Genomic DNA, 16,616 nt, shown 5'->3' on the forward strand with positions numbered 1-16,616 from the left:
GAAATCATTTGGAAGAGTGATAGTCAATATTCATGGGTCTCAACAGCCTTTCTACCTCAAAAGATTCAAATACCTCAATCATGTGCACCACAGCAATTGCACACATAACAGAAGCCTGATTCAATTCAAAATGTTGATTGTGGGAATGAAGGAATGAAAACTGTTTATTAAATTAAAATAGAAGGTGAAATGAATGGACTACAGAACTAGCTTTTAGAACAAAGGTATATTAGATATAAGATACAAGAATATCTTGTAAATACTGTAAATAGGAATGCTATCAACATATGCTATCAATAAATCAACATTTATTTTTATAAGATTTTAAAAACAAAGTTTATTGTGTAGAAATTGATTCAGAAGAACCTTTATTTGCCTGAATTAGGTTAATTTCTTCCATTCTTAAAAATCTATCTTTATATATCTGTTCTTCTACCAACATCAAATGAAGGGGACCAAAATGCCATTGACTTTAGTGCAAATTCTAGAATACATGTATTATAGAGAACTTTTATACATTAGTTTCTAGGCCTAGCAAACGTCCCATTCTTTCCATATTTTTGTCAATTGTGGCTTGACATGTGATCTCCTTGGCACATTCCATTGGAAACCAACCTCTTTCTCCATCACGCAATCGCTCTCCTTCATACCAACCTGCAATGAAGTGCAAAAGGGATTAAACACATTAAAAGAAGGCACCATAAGGATAAAGAAACCTGTCAGAGCCCATTTAATAGAGCTCTACTGAATTTAATATTATATTTAATATATGCAACTGGGTTATCAAAGATTATTAATCTAATAAATATTTGTGTATTATTACATCCTCCTGTAATTAATGATACCCAATGATTTATTAAAATAGGATCTTGCACTCCTTGAGCCCCAAAACTAGCTACTATGCATCTACAAGCTCTGGTGCATCAGCTCTACTTTACCTGCACCATATTTTTTCCCTTCAAGGGAAAGACAATAGAAAAATAAATGTAGCACAATCACCAGGAGCTATAACAATGTCTTTACCTCTCACTATCTGTCTAGTTAATGTCTTCCTTTGGAGAGAAGAGACAGAACTTTTTTTGTATCAGTGGATAAGGGAAGCAGTGACTTTGCATTCTCAAGCAGAGGGAAATTTAATGGACACTCTGATATCATTATGATAAACCTGATCCCCCTTGGTCTCCTTTATCAAAGACTTAAACTTCTTTAGCCTCTGGACTTAAATTTAAAAAGCTCCAAATACTATATTTTGTCTTACACTGGTTAGGAATCATCAGCTTGTACAGAAAGAAACCAGATAAGCACTGATGAATGCCATAGCAGTGGCACAGCAGTGCAATTCTTGAACAAGTGCAAAAGAATTAGGCATAAAAGAAGGCCCCAGACAACAGAGACTACTCTGTTAACTGCAGCAGTGACAGCCAGGGTAGGGCATTTAAGTAACTGACAGTCGTGGATACAGGGTGGCCAAAAAGTAGTTGTAAATATTTTTCAATGTTTTTAACATTTAATTATTCAATATGGTTGTTTTATGCTGTTGTAAGCCACCTAGAGTTAGTTAACAGTGAGATGGACTGCATATAAATTTAATTAAAAAATAAATGTGAGTGAACCCAAGGGGCGCTCATTTTGACCATGTGAGCACAGAAGTATTACAATGGCCAGAACTTTGAGGACCAATTGTCCTCTGTCATAACTTGTAATGATCACTGAACAGACATTAAAGCAAGGACCACCTGTATTATTTTAGCTAATATCTAAAGGATAACCATTAACTAACACAATTGTGAAATACAGAAAGTGCTCTGTTATTAACTTTCTGAACAGCAATGCATACAGCGTTACCAAAAGCACACATTCCAAATACTATCGGTCCCAAAAGGATTGAGGGAAAAGAACATTTATTTATTTCCTGTACCATCAATTAAAGTAAGCATTAATTTGAATTTGCAAAGCTTAACGTTCTTTAAGATTAATCATTAAACCTTCAGCACACTTTGCATTCCTTTTTTGAGGTTACTTAGAAACATCCAATTTATTTCTGTGGCTTTCTGTCAGGTGACTTTTCTGGACATCCCACCAAGCCTGGTTAGGTAAAATTACATGGTCAGATACTTTCGTGACATTTTTATAGAAAGTACTGCAGATTTTATTGAAAGCGTAAGTAAAAGTTTAAGTGTGGTATTATGTTAATACTCATATTGCTTACAAAAATGATTTTCAGAAAGCCCTTCAGAAAGATGTTTTCAAATTAAATGTTTCTATTTGAGCAAATTTATATGTACTTTTATTCCATCTATGGTTTTCCCACATACTTGGAAAAAATGCCCAAAGAAGGTATTTATGTTGAGATAATCCACATTTTATTAAATTTCAGTAAAGATATCCTAACTCTATAAGAATAAATGACAGAGAGTAACATTATCACTTTGTATAGCACAAATTGCTAAAGAGCTTTGCATTTAAAAGGGTTTACAGCCACTAAACAACTTACCATCTTGGACTTTTTGATCAACAAGAACTACATCAGAAGCCTGGAGAGATAATTCATCAGGTTGCTTGGCAGTGTAAGACCTGATAACTTCTACCTGAGTCAATGCTGATGGAGAAAAAACATTATTTATTGAGTCATAATATATGGTGAATTTCAAAAGCTCAGGAATTCACTTTAAAGATGAAGCAATTATAAACATATTCAGTATGACTTAAATTTCTCTGCATGCAGTTTCCAAACTCTTCAAATGAAAAATTCTTGATCTTTTCTGCAAATACAGGAGAATTAGACAGCATACAGAAAGAAGCAAGATCAATAATGTTATGTAAATTATTAACTATCAATTACATCCAAAGCTATAGACCAGTAGGGGGCATCCTTGAAATGTTCTTAAGTCTCATTCAATCTCTCATGAAAACTAAAAGGGAAAAAAATATCAAAGGAAATCAAATACTTATAATAGAGTCTCTGCTGCCTACTTATAATTCAAAGTAGACAGATAAATATGGGCTGGGGGGGGGGGACACCAGAAACCTAGTTAAGTTTAATTTTTATCAATGGTCACTGAAGCTCACATTGCAACCCCAAGTAATTTTCTCATCCCTTCCTTACTTGTCCTGTCCTTGGTTCTTCTATCATTGCTTTGTCCAAGTGCAGTAATCCAGCGGGCTCTCTCATTCCTAAAGAAGGGAAAAAACATCATCAATATTTAATTATCTCCCTCTTTTTCATTGTATGTATATATTTATATTACACATATTTCAAAAGATTGCCTAGTGTCCAAGCTTCCCTTTTAAAGTGACATGGGAGAGAACAGATTATTTAGACCCGTATTAACTGGAATGAATGAATGAATGATTTATATTTATATTTATTTATATACCGCCCTTTTCCCAAGGGACTCAGGGTGGTTTACAGGGCAAATTAATACAATATATACAGGTTAAAATAAAATAAAATTCAATAGCCCCAAAATAATTAAAAATTAAAAACTTAACCCAAAAACCCTCAGTCCAGGCCGGCAAGCTCGAATAGTCAAGTTTTTAGGTCCCGGCGAAATGAGCGAATTTAAAACATTGCACTGATAAGACTGGGACAGAAGAGGGTGATTCTCCTAACCTTTATGGATCTCTCTTTGACTTTCAATACCATAAATATCTTTATGAAATGTACGGGAGACTTGGGAGTGGACAGCTCACATTGTGCTACGTCTTCTGGTCCTTAAGTGGCCAGTATTAGTTGGCAGGGGTGGGAGAACTTAAATTCTCAGATGCTCTGGGAGGTAATTCGCTAGTATGTAGTAAAGTTACTATCTCTGTGCTGATGTTATCTGCATTCAACTTTATCCCAGGCCAAAGAAGTGACTCAGTAGAGATGATTAGGATCTGCACTGGGACTAAGGTGTAGGTTGCTGTCTAGGAAGTCAGAATGGCTGCAGATGTGAAAGCCTTTTAAATCTGGAGGTGATGATTAACTAAATTTGTATGCCACCTGACACTTGATGATTCTGGGTGGCACAAAACAATCAACAAAGAAATTTCAATGAAATCAATAAAAGATAAAAGATGTCAAGCTCAATGAAGTGGGAGTCTCATTCTTCCTCACCAAAGCCCTTGGGGTGGGAGGATCTCGTTTTAGTAGGTACTGCTACAGAGAAGGTGTCTTTCCAGAGCTCCAATACATGACTTGGCTTTAATTGAAGGAACCTGAGCACCCCACCTGCAGGATCAAATTAGGCAGGCAGATGTTATGGTAGATAGGCAGTTCTTTAAGTAACCTGCAGGTAACAATCAGCATCTTGTATCCCACCTAAAAGCAAACCAGTATTTAGTGTAGTAAGCTGAAAATGTTCTCATTGCTTCTCAGGAAGCATGTCTTCCCTATTGCAATGTCTGATCTCTGGAATAACATCTCTTCAGAGACACAGATAGTTCCCACCCTGTTGATGTTCCAGGAGCTACTGAAGAGCTAAGTTATTCTCCCTGGTTCTATGATGGAATAAATTTTTTTTTGACCAATGTACCGTAATCTCCCTCAAATATCTTCACTACAACATTTTTAAAATTGTGCTTTGGTATTAAACAAAGCAATGTTTTCTATGTAAAAGACATTGTTATTTATTCACAACACACTGCTAATGCAGTAAGAAAATACATCCCAGGGAGTTATAGTTGCTTGCTAACCAAAAAAATGTGATTATGTTTTGTAGGTGGCTGGTGTGTAATACATGCAAGACATTTCCTAAAACAGAGGGGCCTCCATGGATCAGCTCAGAAAAATAAAATCACTTGAGTTTCAGTACCTGAAGAAAAAACTACAATATATTAAGCAGTGGTTTTAATAAAGGAAATTGAATTAAGCCTGATTGAAAAAATACAATACAAATATATGTATGCATCACTATTTATTAAGTTTTAAGACACCAGAAAATAGGTAACTACACTTATGCTAATGATTTTTGTCATATCATTTGAAATACAGCAGACATCTCAGCAATATTAGAAGAAAACTTCATTTCTTCCAATGAAGAAGTCATGATAATTAGATTTTAAAAGGCTGAACTGTGATAGAAAAGATTTAGTTATGCCAATTTTGAAATTAAGCTGAATTCACATGGGCCATTCTGGCATGTTAATCTAATAACATTGCAATATTAATCAGCTAGCTCTAAAGCCATCCTATAAGAATGTATGTCTCTCTGTGTGTGTATCTGTGTCTCACAATGCGATGCTTCATAGTTCATTTTAATTTTTCAAATGGAAGAAATGTCCTAACAATACTGGGCAAAAATGTACGGACTTTTATGCACATATACGCTCTTTTGCTTCATGAATTCCAGAAACAGATTTAGACTTTTAGTTTTCAGAAAGCTACTCTGATGCCAAGGCCATTCCACAAAATGGAATTTTTTTTTTTATGGAATCAGAACCATTAAAAACAAAATGCTTCTTGTTGCTGTCTTAGGATGAATAGTCTTTCAATGTAGTCTCGCCAAACAAGGCAGAGCAGCTTCTTTTATTATCTCCCTTTTCCAGGCTATATAGAATTCAACAAGATAGTTTCCATAGCTTCACAGCAGTCTGGAGTTAATATCTGAATTATAATGCTTATTTTTTAGGAAATGAATGTGTATGAAAAGAATGCAATGCTTTAAGCTGAACTTTTTACAGAAACAACAAAATTTTGAAAATATGGAGGTTTTATATGACTTCTTTTTAACAAATAATGATTGTAATAAATATAATAAAGGAACAAATAGCACTGTGATGCCTTTAGAATATATATACAGTATATACTTTTCCCTTAGGCAAAATTAGCGAAGACTCTCTTGCCATCTCAAAGTCTCAAATCAAAAAAAGTTATGAAGCTATTCAAACAAAATATGTTGTAATCATGACAATATAAAAAAGATGTGGAGACTCTGAAAAGAGTGCAGAGAAGAGCAACAGAGACAGTTATGGGCCTGGATACAATACATGAGTTTATATCAATTGCCATGATATGAAAAATATGCGGACTCTCTAGAAAGTGCAGAGAAAAGCAACAAAAAAGATCAGGGGGCTTCTGGAGGCTAAAGCATATGAAGAATGGTTGCAGGAATTGGGAACATATAGTTTAATGCAGGGCTTTTCAACCTTTTCACCCATTGTACCACTTTTAGGATATGGCAACATCCGAGCACCACCAATCGCCTAGCAAGGTGTCAAACACTTGATGACCAAACCCCCCCCCAAAAAAAGTACAGGTAGTCCTCAACTTACAACAGTTCGCTTAGTGACTGTTTGAAGTTACAATGGCACTGAAAAAAGTGCCCCCCAAGCTACAGCCCAGCAAGACAGCTGCCTGCCTGCCTGGCGGTGCTTTTCCTCCTGTCCGAGGTTTCCATTTTTGTGAGCATTTCTGCTGAGGTTTGGCAGCGAGGGAGGGTGTTTGGTTTTTATTTCCCCCCCCCTCTGCTGAGTGGTTGCAACAGGTTTTGGTCACTTCACATGACCCTGGGACACTGTGACTATCATAAATATGAATCAGTTGCCAAGCATCTGAATGTAAATCACAAGACCCTGGAGATGCTGCAACATTCCAGCTGATTGGCGCTTCTTCTGGGCTCAGAAGTGCCAGGATCAGCACCGAGCTCCATCTGGAGCCTGGCGCTGATCCTGGCGCTTCCACTGAGCCCTGACATCCCCAAAGAAGTGCTGATCCTGGTGCTTCCGCTGAGCCCTGACAGCCCTGCAGTTCCAGCCATCTCTCGCTCAGGCTTGTGCAGTGCTTCCAACGGTTCAGCTCATTCCCCTCCCCCGCTACCACTTTTCTAGGATGGTTGCGTACCACCTGCCAGGTGCCAATGTACCACAGGTGGTACCAGTACCACTGGTTGAAAAGCCCTGGTTTAATTAAAAGAAGGACTAGGGGTGATGTGATAGCAGTGTTCCAATATCTATGGGGCTGCCACAAAAAGAGGAGGTCAACCTATTCTTCAAAACATCTGAAGGCAAAACAAGAAGCAGTGGATGGAAACTAAGGAAGAAGAGAACCAATCTAGAACTAAGGAGAAATTTCCTGACAGTTAGAACGATTAATCAGTGGAACAACTTGCCTCCACTGGAAGCTTTAAAAAAGAGATTGGACAACCATTTGTCTCCAATGGTATAGGGTTTCCATCCTGAGCAGGAAGTTGGACTAGAAGACCTCCATGGTTCCTTCCAACTCTGTTATTCTGTTCATTCTAATTATTTATTTATTTATTTATTTTTATTTTAATTCCATTTATATCCCGCCCTTCTCCGAAGACTCAGGGTGGCTTACAAGCTTAGCAGTAGCCTTCATTCTATGTATATGCCTGCTTATTAGGGCTTTCGGGGGGCCCCAAGCGGCATTATTACAAAGTCAGCTTATTGCCCCCAACAATCTGGGTCCTCATTTTACCTACCTCGGAAGGATGGAAGGCTGAGTCAACCTTGAGCCTGGTGGGATGCGAACCTGCACTAATTGCAGGCAGCTGGTGTTACTTAAGGAGGCATTAGCCCACTGCTCCACCAAGGCTTGATAATATTTATTATCTCAAAAATCTGTAATCCTACAATAGTTATTAACAAAAAATCAGCAAATTGATAATTTAAGAGTACGTTATTATGTATTTGCACAATAAAGGTGAACAGAAAGAGAAAAAATATATTTCTATACAATGGATAGAAAAGTCTTGTTCCAGAATCCCAGATTTGAAAAGCAAATAGAAGAAATTTACTTATTGAGTGACGTTTACTTACTGAGTTTCAGTTCCCAAAAGCAGTCCAATCTTCTCTCCTGCATGGTTACTTAGGACAGTTAATCTGAAGAGGTGATTTGCAGAACTCTGCCGAGAGTAAAGCATTGGTGTGCTGCTTTTTATTGGAGAGGTATTCTGCTCTTCGTTGTCACACTGCTCAACTAGTAACTGATCCCTTAAGGAGTAATCTGTAACATTGTAGCTCTCGTCACTGTCAATACAAGGAGCCAAGAGAGACAAAAGTCAAAGGGAGCTTAGATTCAGATCAATGCTAAACATGTCAGGTGTGCAACAAACGGTCTACAGAACAGTCCACGGTGCCTAATTTTTCAGACATTTTCAGCTGTTCAGCAAATGAAGAAAGGCAAGAAAGAAAACATTCATGAAGGATCTAATTATCAAGATAACAAGATAATATTGGGTCCTTTAGAAGAAGTCTATTCCATATTTAAACTGATGCATCCTTGTATTTAATTTAAACATTCCTAACTTTATGTTGCGTGGGGTCACAATGACTGTGATCTTGCCCTTCTGCCCTTTAGATCCATCCCCTTCCTTTCTGGCCAAGCCCAGCCTTGTGGTGATGTGTCGATGGATTCTGGCAGTGGTGAATTCATCCTTGAGGGGAAGGGTTTAAAGATGTATTGATCTGCCTCCTCCTCAGGAAGCGAATTTTTTTGGCAGAACTCAGAAAGAGAACCTTTTCTATTCAGTAAATAAATAAATAGGCTTTTTACAGCAGAAAACATTATTAATGAAAAATTACCAATCACACGGGAATACAAATTTGATGAAGAATATGCACAACTTCCACAATGCTTGTTCCTGCCTGAATGAATGCCCTTAGGAAACTGAAACTACAGTCACTCAGCTTGGATTCAATCTCAATCCTTACTGGGGGGGAAAAAGTGTTTGTGTAATGTTTAGCTGATTTTGAAACATTAAACACATAATTCTCCCCAACTTTCAACATTAGTAAATATATTACATTAGTTCCATCACCGTCTACAGGATCCAACTGAAAATTCATACAGATTTTTTTATATAAACAATTGATATTCTGTAGTTTGTAATTTTTTGAATGCACTAGAATGAGAGAGCTTAATTTGTTTACAATGTATAATGAGTCTTTATGAGTAACGCCAATTCCTTCACATCTCAATAAACAATGTATTGCTGGAGAAGATGGTTAGCAGATGTATGAAATTGGAAATGCAATCAGGTTGGCCTTATACAGAAAAGTGTAGAGGTAGAAAAATTAGGGATCTGCTTGCTAGTAAACTGTTGCGTTAATTTCCACATAAAATTTGCTAGCATGCCAAGAAAAGCAGCCAATGTTATATATATTTTTCTTTTTCCCCCTCTCTTTTCTGTTAGAAAGTTTTTTTCTCAATGAAATGCAAACAATTGCAAAGGTTTCAATACATATTAGCATCACTATTTTTTGTTGGTTTTAATGCTCTGCAACTTTAAAGAAACTCAAGCAGTAATTTAATTACAAACAGGTGTTATTGTTTTGAATATTTTTCTGCTCTGTGTAGCACAAGTTCCATTTTATCCAGAAACTGTACACAGGTAACATTCCAAAGAGCTTGTGACCTTTGGCTGGCTTCATATCTAAGTCCAGCTGCATTCCACTCCAGGATTATCTCAAGAGCTGACAAACCATTAGATGGAGAAAGAATTTCAGTGATATCCTAAGGGGACTGTATACCATGTAAGAATATGTAATAACCACAGAATTTTTTTAAAAAAATGGGCAGGCCTTCTTAAAATGTGAGCATACTACTCTGACAGTTATCTGTGTTTCTGTTAATGAAGCTTCAGAGTAATCTGACTTGTTGTAAAAATAATTCAACAGGTCAAAAAGAGAAACATTTAATTGTATATGAGAGGAAAATACATTGGAATTAATCAAATCACATTTGCTATGTTTTAAGGCAGTACAGCCTAACAACAGTACAGTATTCGCTGAAGAACAAGAAGAAGCCCTTCAAAGTTATTTCATAAAGCACTGAAGGTCTTAATACAGAAGCAGAAAAAAAGCAACATATTCATCTAGTTTTAGAAGACAAGGATCCCACTTGGCCTCCATTTGCTTCAAAACCGGTAGAGGTGTACAAAACATGCTAATTTGGTCAAAGAATATTCTGGAAAATTTAAGATCATGCCTAACCTCTTTGGATCATGCTATTCTAGGATGGTTTCTGGAAGACATTTTTTCAGAACCGAAAGCAGGTTAAGGTGCCTAAGATACAGAGTTCTGGAGAACATAGATCTCTTTCAGGGCTGGACCACAATGAAATAATTCAAGCCAGAGGATTTAAAACTGAAAACTGTCAAATCTGTCCCTGGAATGACATGCTTCAGAGGGAACAGACTATTCCAGAAATCCCTGGAATAATCTGTTCTAGAAATCATGAATTTTGGACTATCCTAGAAGGAACATCAAGAGACAAATGCAATAAAGATAGAAAGACCTCTCATTCACTGCTGGTCAAGGACTCTACCAGGCTGAACAGCTCCCACAATATTCTGGGCAAATTCTGCAATGTGAGCTGAACCAGTCAGAATTAAGTACCTTTCACTCCTTCCAAAGTTTTCTAGAGAGTCTGGGGGAAGTCATATTTAAGTGATTATTATCATGACGTAGTGATTTTCAAGTATTTGTAAAATTACAAATTACTCAATCCTCTGAGAAGTATTTCACAACTCTACTTCTCAACCCAATCCTGGATCCACCTTTGGTCACAACTTATTCTTAGGAAGCACTCAAAGAAAGCCTAACAACCCATATGATTTTCTCTAATATGAAAAAATAAGTATATAAAATTAGCTACTTATAGCTGTTTGGACTTGAAAAAGTCTCATTACTTGGATGCCTTTCAACATGCTTGATGATTAGAAAAATTCCAGGTAAGTCATTTAATAACCTAGCTGGTATGTAAAGCATTCGGAAAGTCTTCTTATAATATACAAGCAATTTTAAGCCAATGTACAATGTACAATGTACAATGTACAATGTCATTCTTAACTACAAGATCATTTTGCAATGTATTTTTCTTTTTCTCAATTCTGAATGTCATCATCAATCCATAAGATTCCAGGTTCAGTATCTCATATTGCTCCTTAACAGAACTCAAATGAAGAGCTGAGCAAAAACTCTGGGAAAAATGACCAGGATAATAAACATGAATATCAGCATCTATGATAATCTTCTCCCTTTATTAGTCTTCTTTTTCAAGAAACTAGATACCATGATTTTTTTAAAAAAAATGGCAGAAAAGACAATATTCCATAATCAGAACTGATTTCTCCACGTATGAATGAGAGTATTCTAAGTAGATCTTTTTAAAAAAACAAAACAAAACCCTGTTAACATGGCAAATAAGTATTTATTCATCATACTCTCACAAAAAGGCAATTGATTAAAAGTCAACTGAACTATCAAAAGTTTAAATAAGAGAAATAGTAAGTAATAACATGTTTCTTTTTAAGGCAGAATAAAAAAAAAAGACAGGCATAATTCTACCATTTCACTGTAAAAAATGTGTCCAGTATAGTGCCTACCTTTTCTTTTTTGTGATAATGAGGACATCATTAAAGAGGAAGAAGTATACTTGTTGTTTAGAAGTCCTTTTAGAAAAAATCCCAGTATCTTCAACAAATGCTGCCAATTCACCCCGTTTCACTAACCATCGTGAAGAAGAAACTAGTGGAAAGGGCTACAATGTAAGAAAACTGCAATTTAATCTTTTCTCTAGATCAGACATGTCAAACAAAAGGCCCGGGGGCCAGATCCGGCCCACGAAGTGGTTTCACGTGGCCCACGAAGCGATCCTGGAAACAGTGAGGGAACGGCTCCCACTGCCTTGGCCCTGGCCCAGAGACCCTCCTTCTGCCAGAGACCCTCAGATCTGTCCCACTCCTGCCCAGGCCCCCATAGGCACCCTTGATGCGAACGATGTAGAGCGGGCCATGCCCACCCAGTAGGCCATACGCACTCTAGCCACACCCACCCAGTAGGCCATGCCCACCCAGGCCACACCCACCCGGCCCCCTGAGGGCAACCGCAATGCTTATGCGGCCCTCAATGAAATTGAGTTTGACACCCCTGCTCAAGATTTTCCGAACAGACATTTTAACAATAAATGGTGTTCTTTCTATAGTTCTGAATGCAAGAAAAAAAAAAGAACTGGCATTCACTAACCAAAAAATATGAACTGTGCTTTAATCTTTATGCATTATTGCTTTCAGGAAACACTTTTGTTATTTTCCAAAACATCAACTGAATAATTCCTATTTCATCATAAGAAAAATAAACGCAGCTTATTCTCACTCAGAAAATTCAGCATTACAACAAAGCAAAAGTTAGAAGTCTGCATAAAAATGCATGGAAGGATGTTTCCTACCTTGATTTTAAATTCCAACTGGGAGTTGATGGTATACATCATTTCTGTCCTTTCCATTTTTCGAGCACCTTCATTGCACAGACGAACCAACTGGGGAAAAAAAACCACATCTATTTCACCCAACACATTTGCACTCAGTATTAAACATTTACTTTTTTCTGTACAAAGTCCCATCTTTCTGAGGTACATAACAATAAGGAATCAGAAAAAAGATTTTTAATGTAGAGCTACCTTAATGCTACATCCATTTTTTTGTTTAAAAAGGTCACTGTTTACATTTCCTTAGTATTCCAACTCATAAAAGACATGATTTCTTGGTTTTGGGTTTTCTTGACAGGCCCCTTCTAATATACAGGCACAGTAGCTGACTATCTATACCTTCTTATAGCCACTCATGTCCTAGTTATTTTCCCCCCTTGAACAACTGTGATGCATTCAGACATTTTGGAAGCTACAGCTCTGGTCAGTTATGGATGTATCTGGTGTACCAGACTGACTTCTCTGCTTAGGGAACTGCATTGGCTGCCTGTCAAGTTTCCAGCTATGAATCAAGGACGCTACTGCTGGTTATCATTCTCACAGCCCTATGTTGCTCTACATCTGCCCTCTCCCATATTCACCTATTCATTCAATCGAACTGAATAGGATCAACTCCCTCCAGATCCTGTCCCTTCATGATTGCCATCCAATCAATTCCACTCTCACAGAGGTTTTTCTGGCCCTGACCTCCTGGGCCTTAGTTGTTAAGGACCATTTTTTTCCATCTAGCATAAGAGGAGAGAGTGCTTTTAACGGTAGTGAGGTTGTGAGCCACGTGATGGTTACTTTGCTGATTTCATTTTTTTTTTTGTGACGGTTTCTTTGATGTATGTCTGCACTGTACTTTTTCCCCTCTATTGTTAGACTGCTAATTTATGTCCAGCCCTCCCACAAATGAATATTTATTTACAAGGCATATATGGTAGCCCATATGTTTCTGGGTGATTCATAGAAACAACAATAAAAACATAAGCAGACAATAACACCAGCATTGAAACAGCCAGGGCCCCAAATCAGACATCTCAGCATTTCTCCATACGCTGATATTTAATATGACCAGGTTGCACCCTCGTTCTCCTCTTGACTAAGTGACTAAAAGCTGAGATACTCTAGTCTATAGACATTCAACTATAAAATGGCAATAACATTTTTTGTATTACTACTGACCTACTTTTAAAAATTACTACCTTACTACCAATGCAGGATTTCAGTGCCAAAGAACTGAAAAGTTTTTAAAGCTTTCCCTTTGTCCTTTTTTCTTCCTATTGCAAAGGTCAACTTCAAGAATTATAATAACACAAAATGCTGATTCTATTTATTTCCAATCTGTATCATTAAATCCATTTCCCAAATATATTATTAATGAAAAGGAACACCAAAGGTTGCTTGAAAAAAACTTTTCTAATTGCCACCAAGGTAAAACTACTGTACTGATAGCAGCCTTACCCAACTTTCTGGAAGATACCTCTGGAAAAGTCTGTTATATTTCTGAAAAACTTTGGACCCCCCCTCCAAAAAAGAGAGAGAGAGAGAGAGAGAAACTGGGAAAAAAACATATTCTTTCTGAGAAAAAAATCATCTGAAGTTACTTAGATACAATGCAGTTACATTTCTATTTCTAGCTATTCTATGTGTAGGAGGCATATTAAAGTATTTTCTTTTTTCAGTAGCAATGCATTTCAGAGCAAATAATGAGTAATTTGGAAAAAATGAAGATAAAGGCATTTTTTAAAAACCCATAAGGCATATTTTTTCTGGAAAGTATTTGTTAGCAAGCCATTAGAAGCACTTTTTATGAACCAAAGATAAAATCAGACTTATCAATTGATAATTCAGTGACTTCCATATAAAGTCAAGGCAATGCTATTTTATCTTCTTTCCTGATCTGAACAGTCTGTAAAATGCACCACTTTTTTTAGAACTGTTACAATGCTGATTACATTATATAACATGCAATATCAGCATGGAGAAATAAATCATCAATAATCATTCTTGAATGAACAGCTTTTATATTGTTCCCCTTTTTATATTTTATGAAAAATGTCAACACTCTTATTACCAGGAATAATTTGCAACAAAAATTACTGGGTCTGAAGGAGAATATAATTTTACTTCTAATAAACTGAGTATTATTAAGTGTTCTTAATGCAACTCGGGTCCTGTGATCTATATGGATATTATTCTCTCTTCACAGCATGGGTGAAAGCACTGCATTCCTATGTAATTTTACACCATATCTATAATATTTGACAAGTGTTCATTGAAAGCAGTATCACTAAATGTTAATTTTCTTGCCAGTGATAAGCATCTGTCTGGCAAATTGCCAGGTTTGGGAAGAAAAGCTCATCTTATTGTCTTGGAGAATTGGAGGAGATTCATTCTCCATTTTTAGCCAGAAACCAATTTTATTTCCTTTTTTTTCAGATTCTCAATGATTGCTGATTGCAATGGAGAGGAACTACTTGTGCTTAATTACAGAAATCCAAGCTATGACATTTCAATTGTCCTTTGACAAAAGAGGGGGAGTCCTTTCTTTTACATATTAGGCTGCAAAAATTATTAGCTGAAAATATAAAGCCCACCATCCCCAACGGCAACCAACCTATCAACACTGCCATTTTTCTCTTCCTTCCTTCCTTCAACATTCTATGGACCTCTAGAAATACAGACGGCTCAGAGACTACCAAGCTAAACGAAGAATTGGCCCCATATTTAGCTTGCAACAAAATTCTGCTACAAATGTGTGGTAGATTAACTATCGTTAATCCTAGATTCCCGCTCATATGATCAGTACATAATTTTAGGATGTTCCTTAAAGGAAATTAATTGAGAATCAATATGTATGAGAGATTTCTTGTTGAATGTGTTCTAAGTGTGAACTTAGTTTAATAAACATTAATACATTCTGACACTATTTTGTCTGCATCAGCCAACATATATTTGATTTGTGCTTAAATTGTAAGCCGCCCTGAGTCTTCGGAGAAGGGTGGGATATAAATGGGATTAAAATAAAATAAAATAAATATATGTATAAAGATTTGACAAACATAAAACCGAGTGCTAAATAAATTATAGAAAATGGCATACTCTATTCAACAGTTACAGCTGACCAATCTTTGATGACTCATGGGCTATTGAGCCAAATTCAGACACTTCAGCTACATATATTTTAGCTCACTCCACACAAAAAATTAAATTCAGAGTGCAGAACATTTTTAAAAAATGTTTAAAGCTGCTTTAATGGAAAAAACTGCAAAAGAGACAATATATTTGATGCTAGTGTAAATGTGCAGAAGCTACTATGCAACTGCATTAAGTAGAATCAGTATCTCTGATAATGAGGATCAATGCAGTTACAATAGAAGTTGAATAAGGGCAAGGAGATCCATGTTTAAATGATATTCAGTAATGAAGGGCACCTGATAACTTGTTGGTTTTTATGTCTCAGCCCAATTTATCACAGAAAAAGAGTTGTAAGATGTAATAGAACACTAGGATGGAAAACACCTCTTATAACTTATGGACATAAAGCTGACTGTACTGTAACTGAACAACATAATTCAGTAGGTCAGTTAATAGTCTGGGAAGCTCTTCCTTCTTCTTACTATCATCATTTTCCTAGAGACAATTAATAATTTTGCTGAATCAAACTTTACCCCCCAAAAGGTAGATTTGCCCAGTGAAACTCAGGTAGTCCTTAACTTACAACCATTTATTTAGTGACTGTTTGAAATTACTACAGTACTAAAAAAAAGAAAAAAAGACTTATGACTGGTTTTAACACAAGCATTGCAACATCCCCACACTCACACGATCAAAATTTGGACGCTTGGCAACTGGCATATATTTTGGACGGTTGCAGTGTCCCAGAGTCATCTGATCACCTTTTGCGACCTTCTGGCAAGCAAACTCAATGGCGAAGCAAGATTCACTTAACAACCATATTATTAACTTGACCACTGCGGTAATTCCCTTAACAACTGTGGCAAGAAAGGTTGTAAAATTGGGCAAAACTTAGTTAGCATCTGTCTTGCTTAACAATGGACATTGTGGAAACAACTATGGTTGTAAGAATATTTAGTAGATTTAGTATTTAATAGATTTTGAAGAAATTATACATGGAATTCTGACTTCTAAACATGCACAAAATAATTTCAGCAATAAACACCTAGTATTCCGTACAGAGAATCTAAACATACCTTGCTTACTGCTTTTAAAGCTCTTTTGCAAACTTCATATTTTGGCAAATCTTTCTGTGTTTTCTGGCAAATTGTCTGAAATAAAAAATTTGCCAATTTAGAGAAGTGTATTTTTTTAATTAGTGAGAGGGGAATGTATATTTATTTATTTATTTATTTATTTGTTTGTTTTTATATACCGCCCTTCTCCCGAAGGACTCGGGGCG

At 36.4% G+C, this 16,616-nt stretch overlaps 1 protein-coding gene across 2 annotated transcripts in view; it reads right to left on the bottom strand.

The window, feature by feature from the left end:
- Positions 1-286: 286 nt before the first annotated feature.
- The window catches only part of ARHGEF26 (Rho guanine nucleotide exchange factor 26), a 46,784-nt gene continuing 30,454 nt past the window's right edge, over positions 287-16,616 (bottom strand). For both annotated transcript variants that reach the window (XM_081328129.1, XM_081328130.1), the window contains 7 exons: positions 16,411-16,485; positions 12,173-12,262; positions 11,331-11,485; positions 7,762-7,971; positions 3,107-3,174; positions 2,495-2,599; positions 287-654 (listed from right to left, as the gene is read on the bottom strand). In XM_081328129.1, coding sequence (XP_081184255.1) covers positions 512-654; positions 2,495-2,599; positions 3,107-3,174; positions 7,762-7,971; positions 11,331-11,485; positions 12,173-12,262; positions 16,411-16,485 — 846 coding nt within the window. In that variant the 3' untranslated portion in view covers positions 287-511. The remainder of the gene's footprint in view (positions 655-2,494; positions 2,600-3,106; positions 3,175-7,761; positions 7,972-11,330; positions 11,486-12,172; positions 12,263-16,410; positions 16,486-16,616) is intronic.

Source organism: Vipera berus (genome assembly GCF_964194415.1).
Source record: "Vipera berus genome assembly, chromosome: 5".
NCBI lineage: Eukaryota > Metazoa > Chordata > Lepidosauria > Squamata > Viperidae > Vipera > Vipera berus.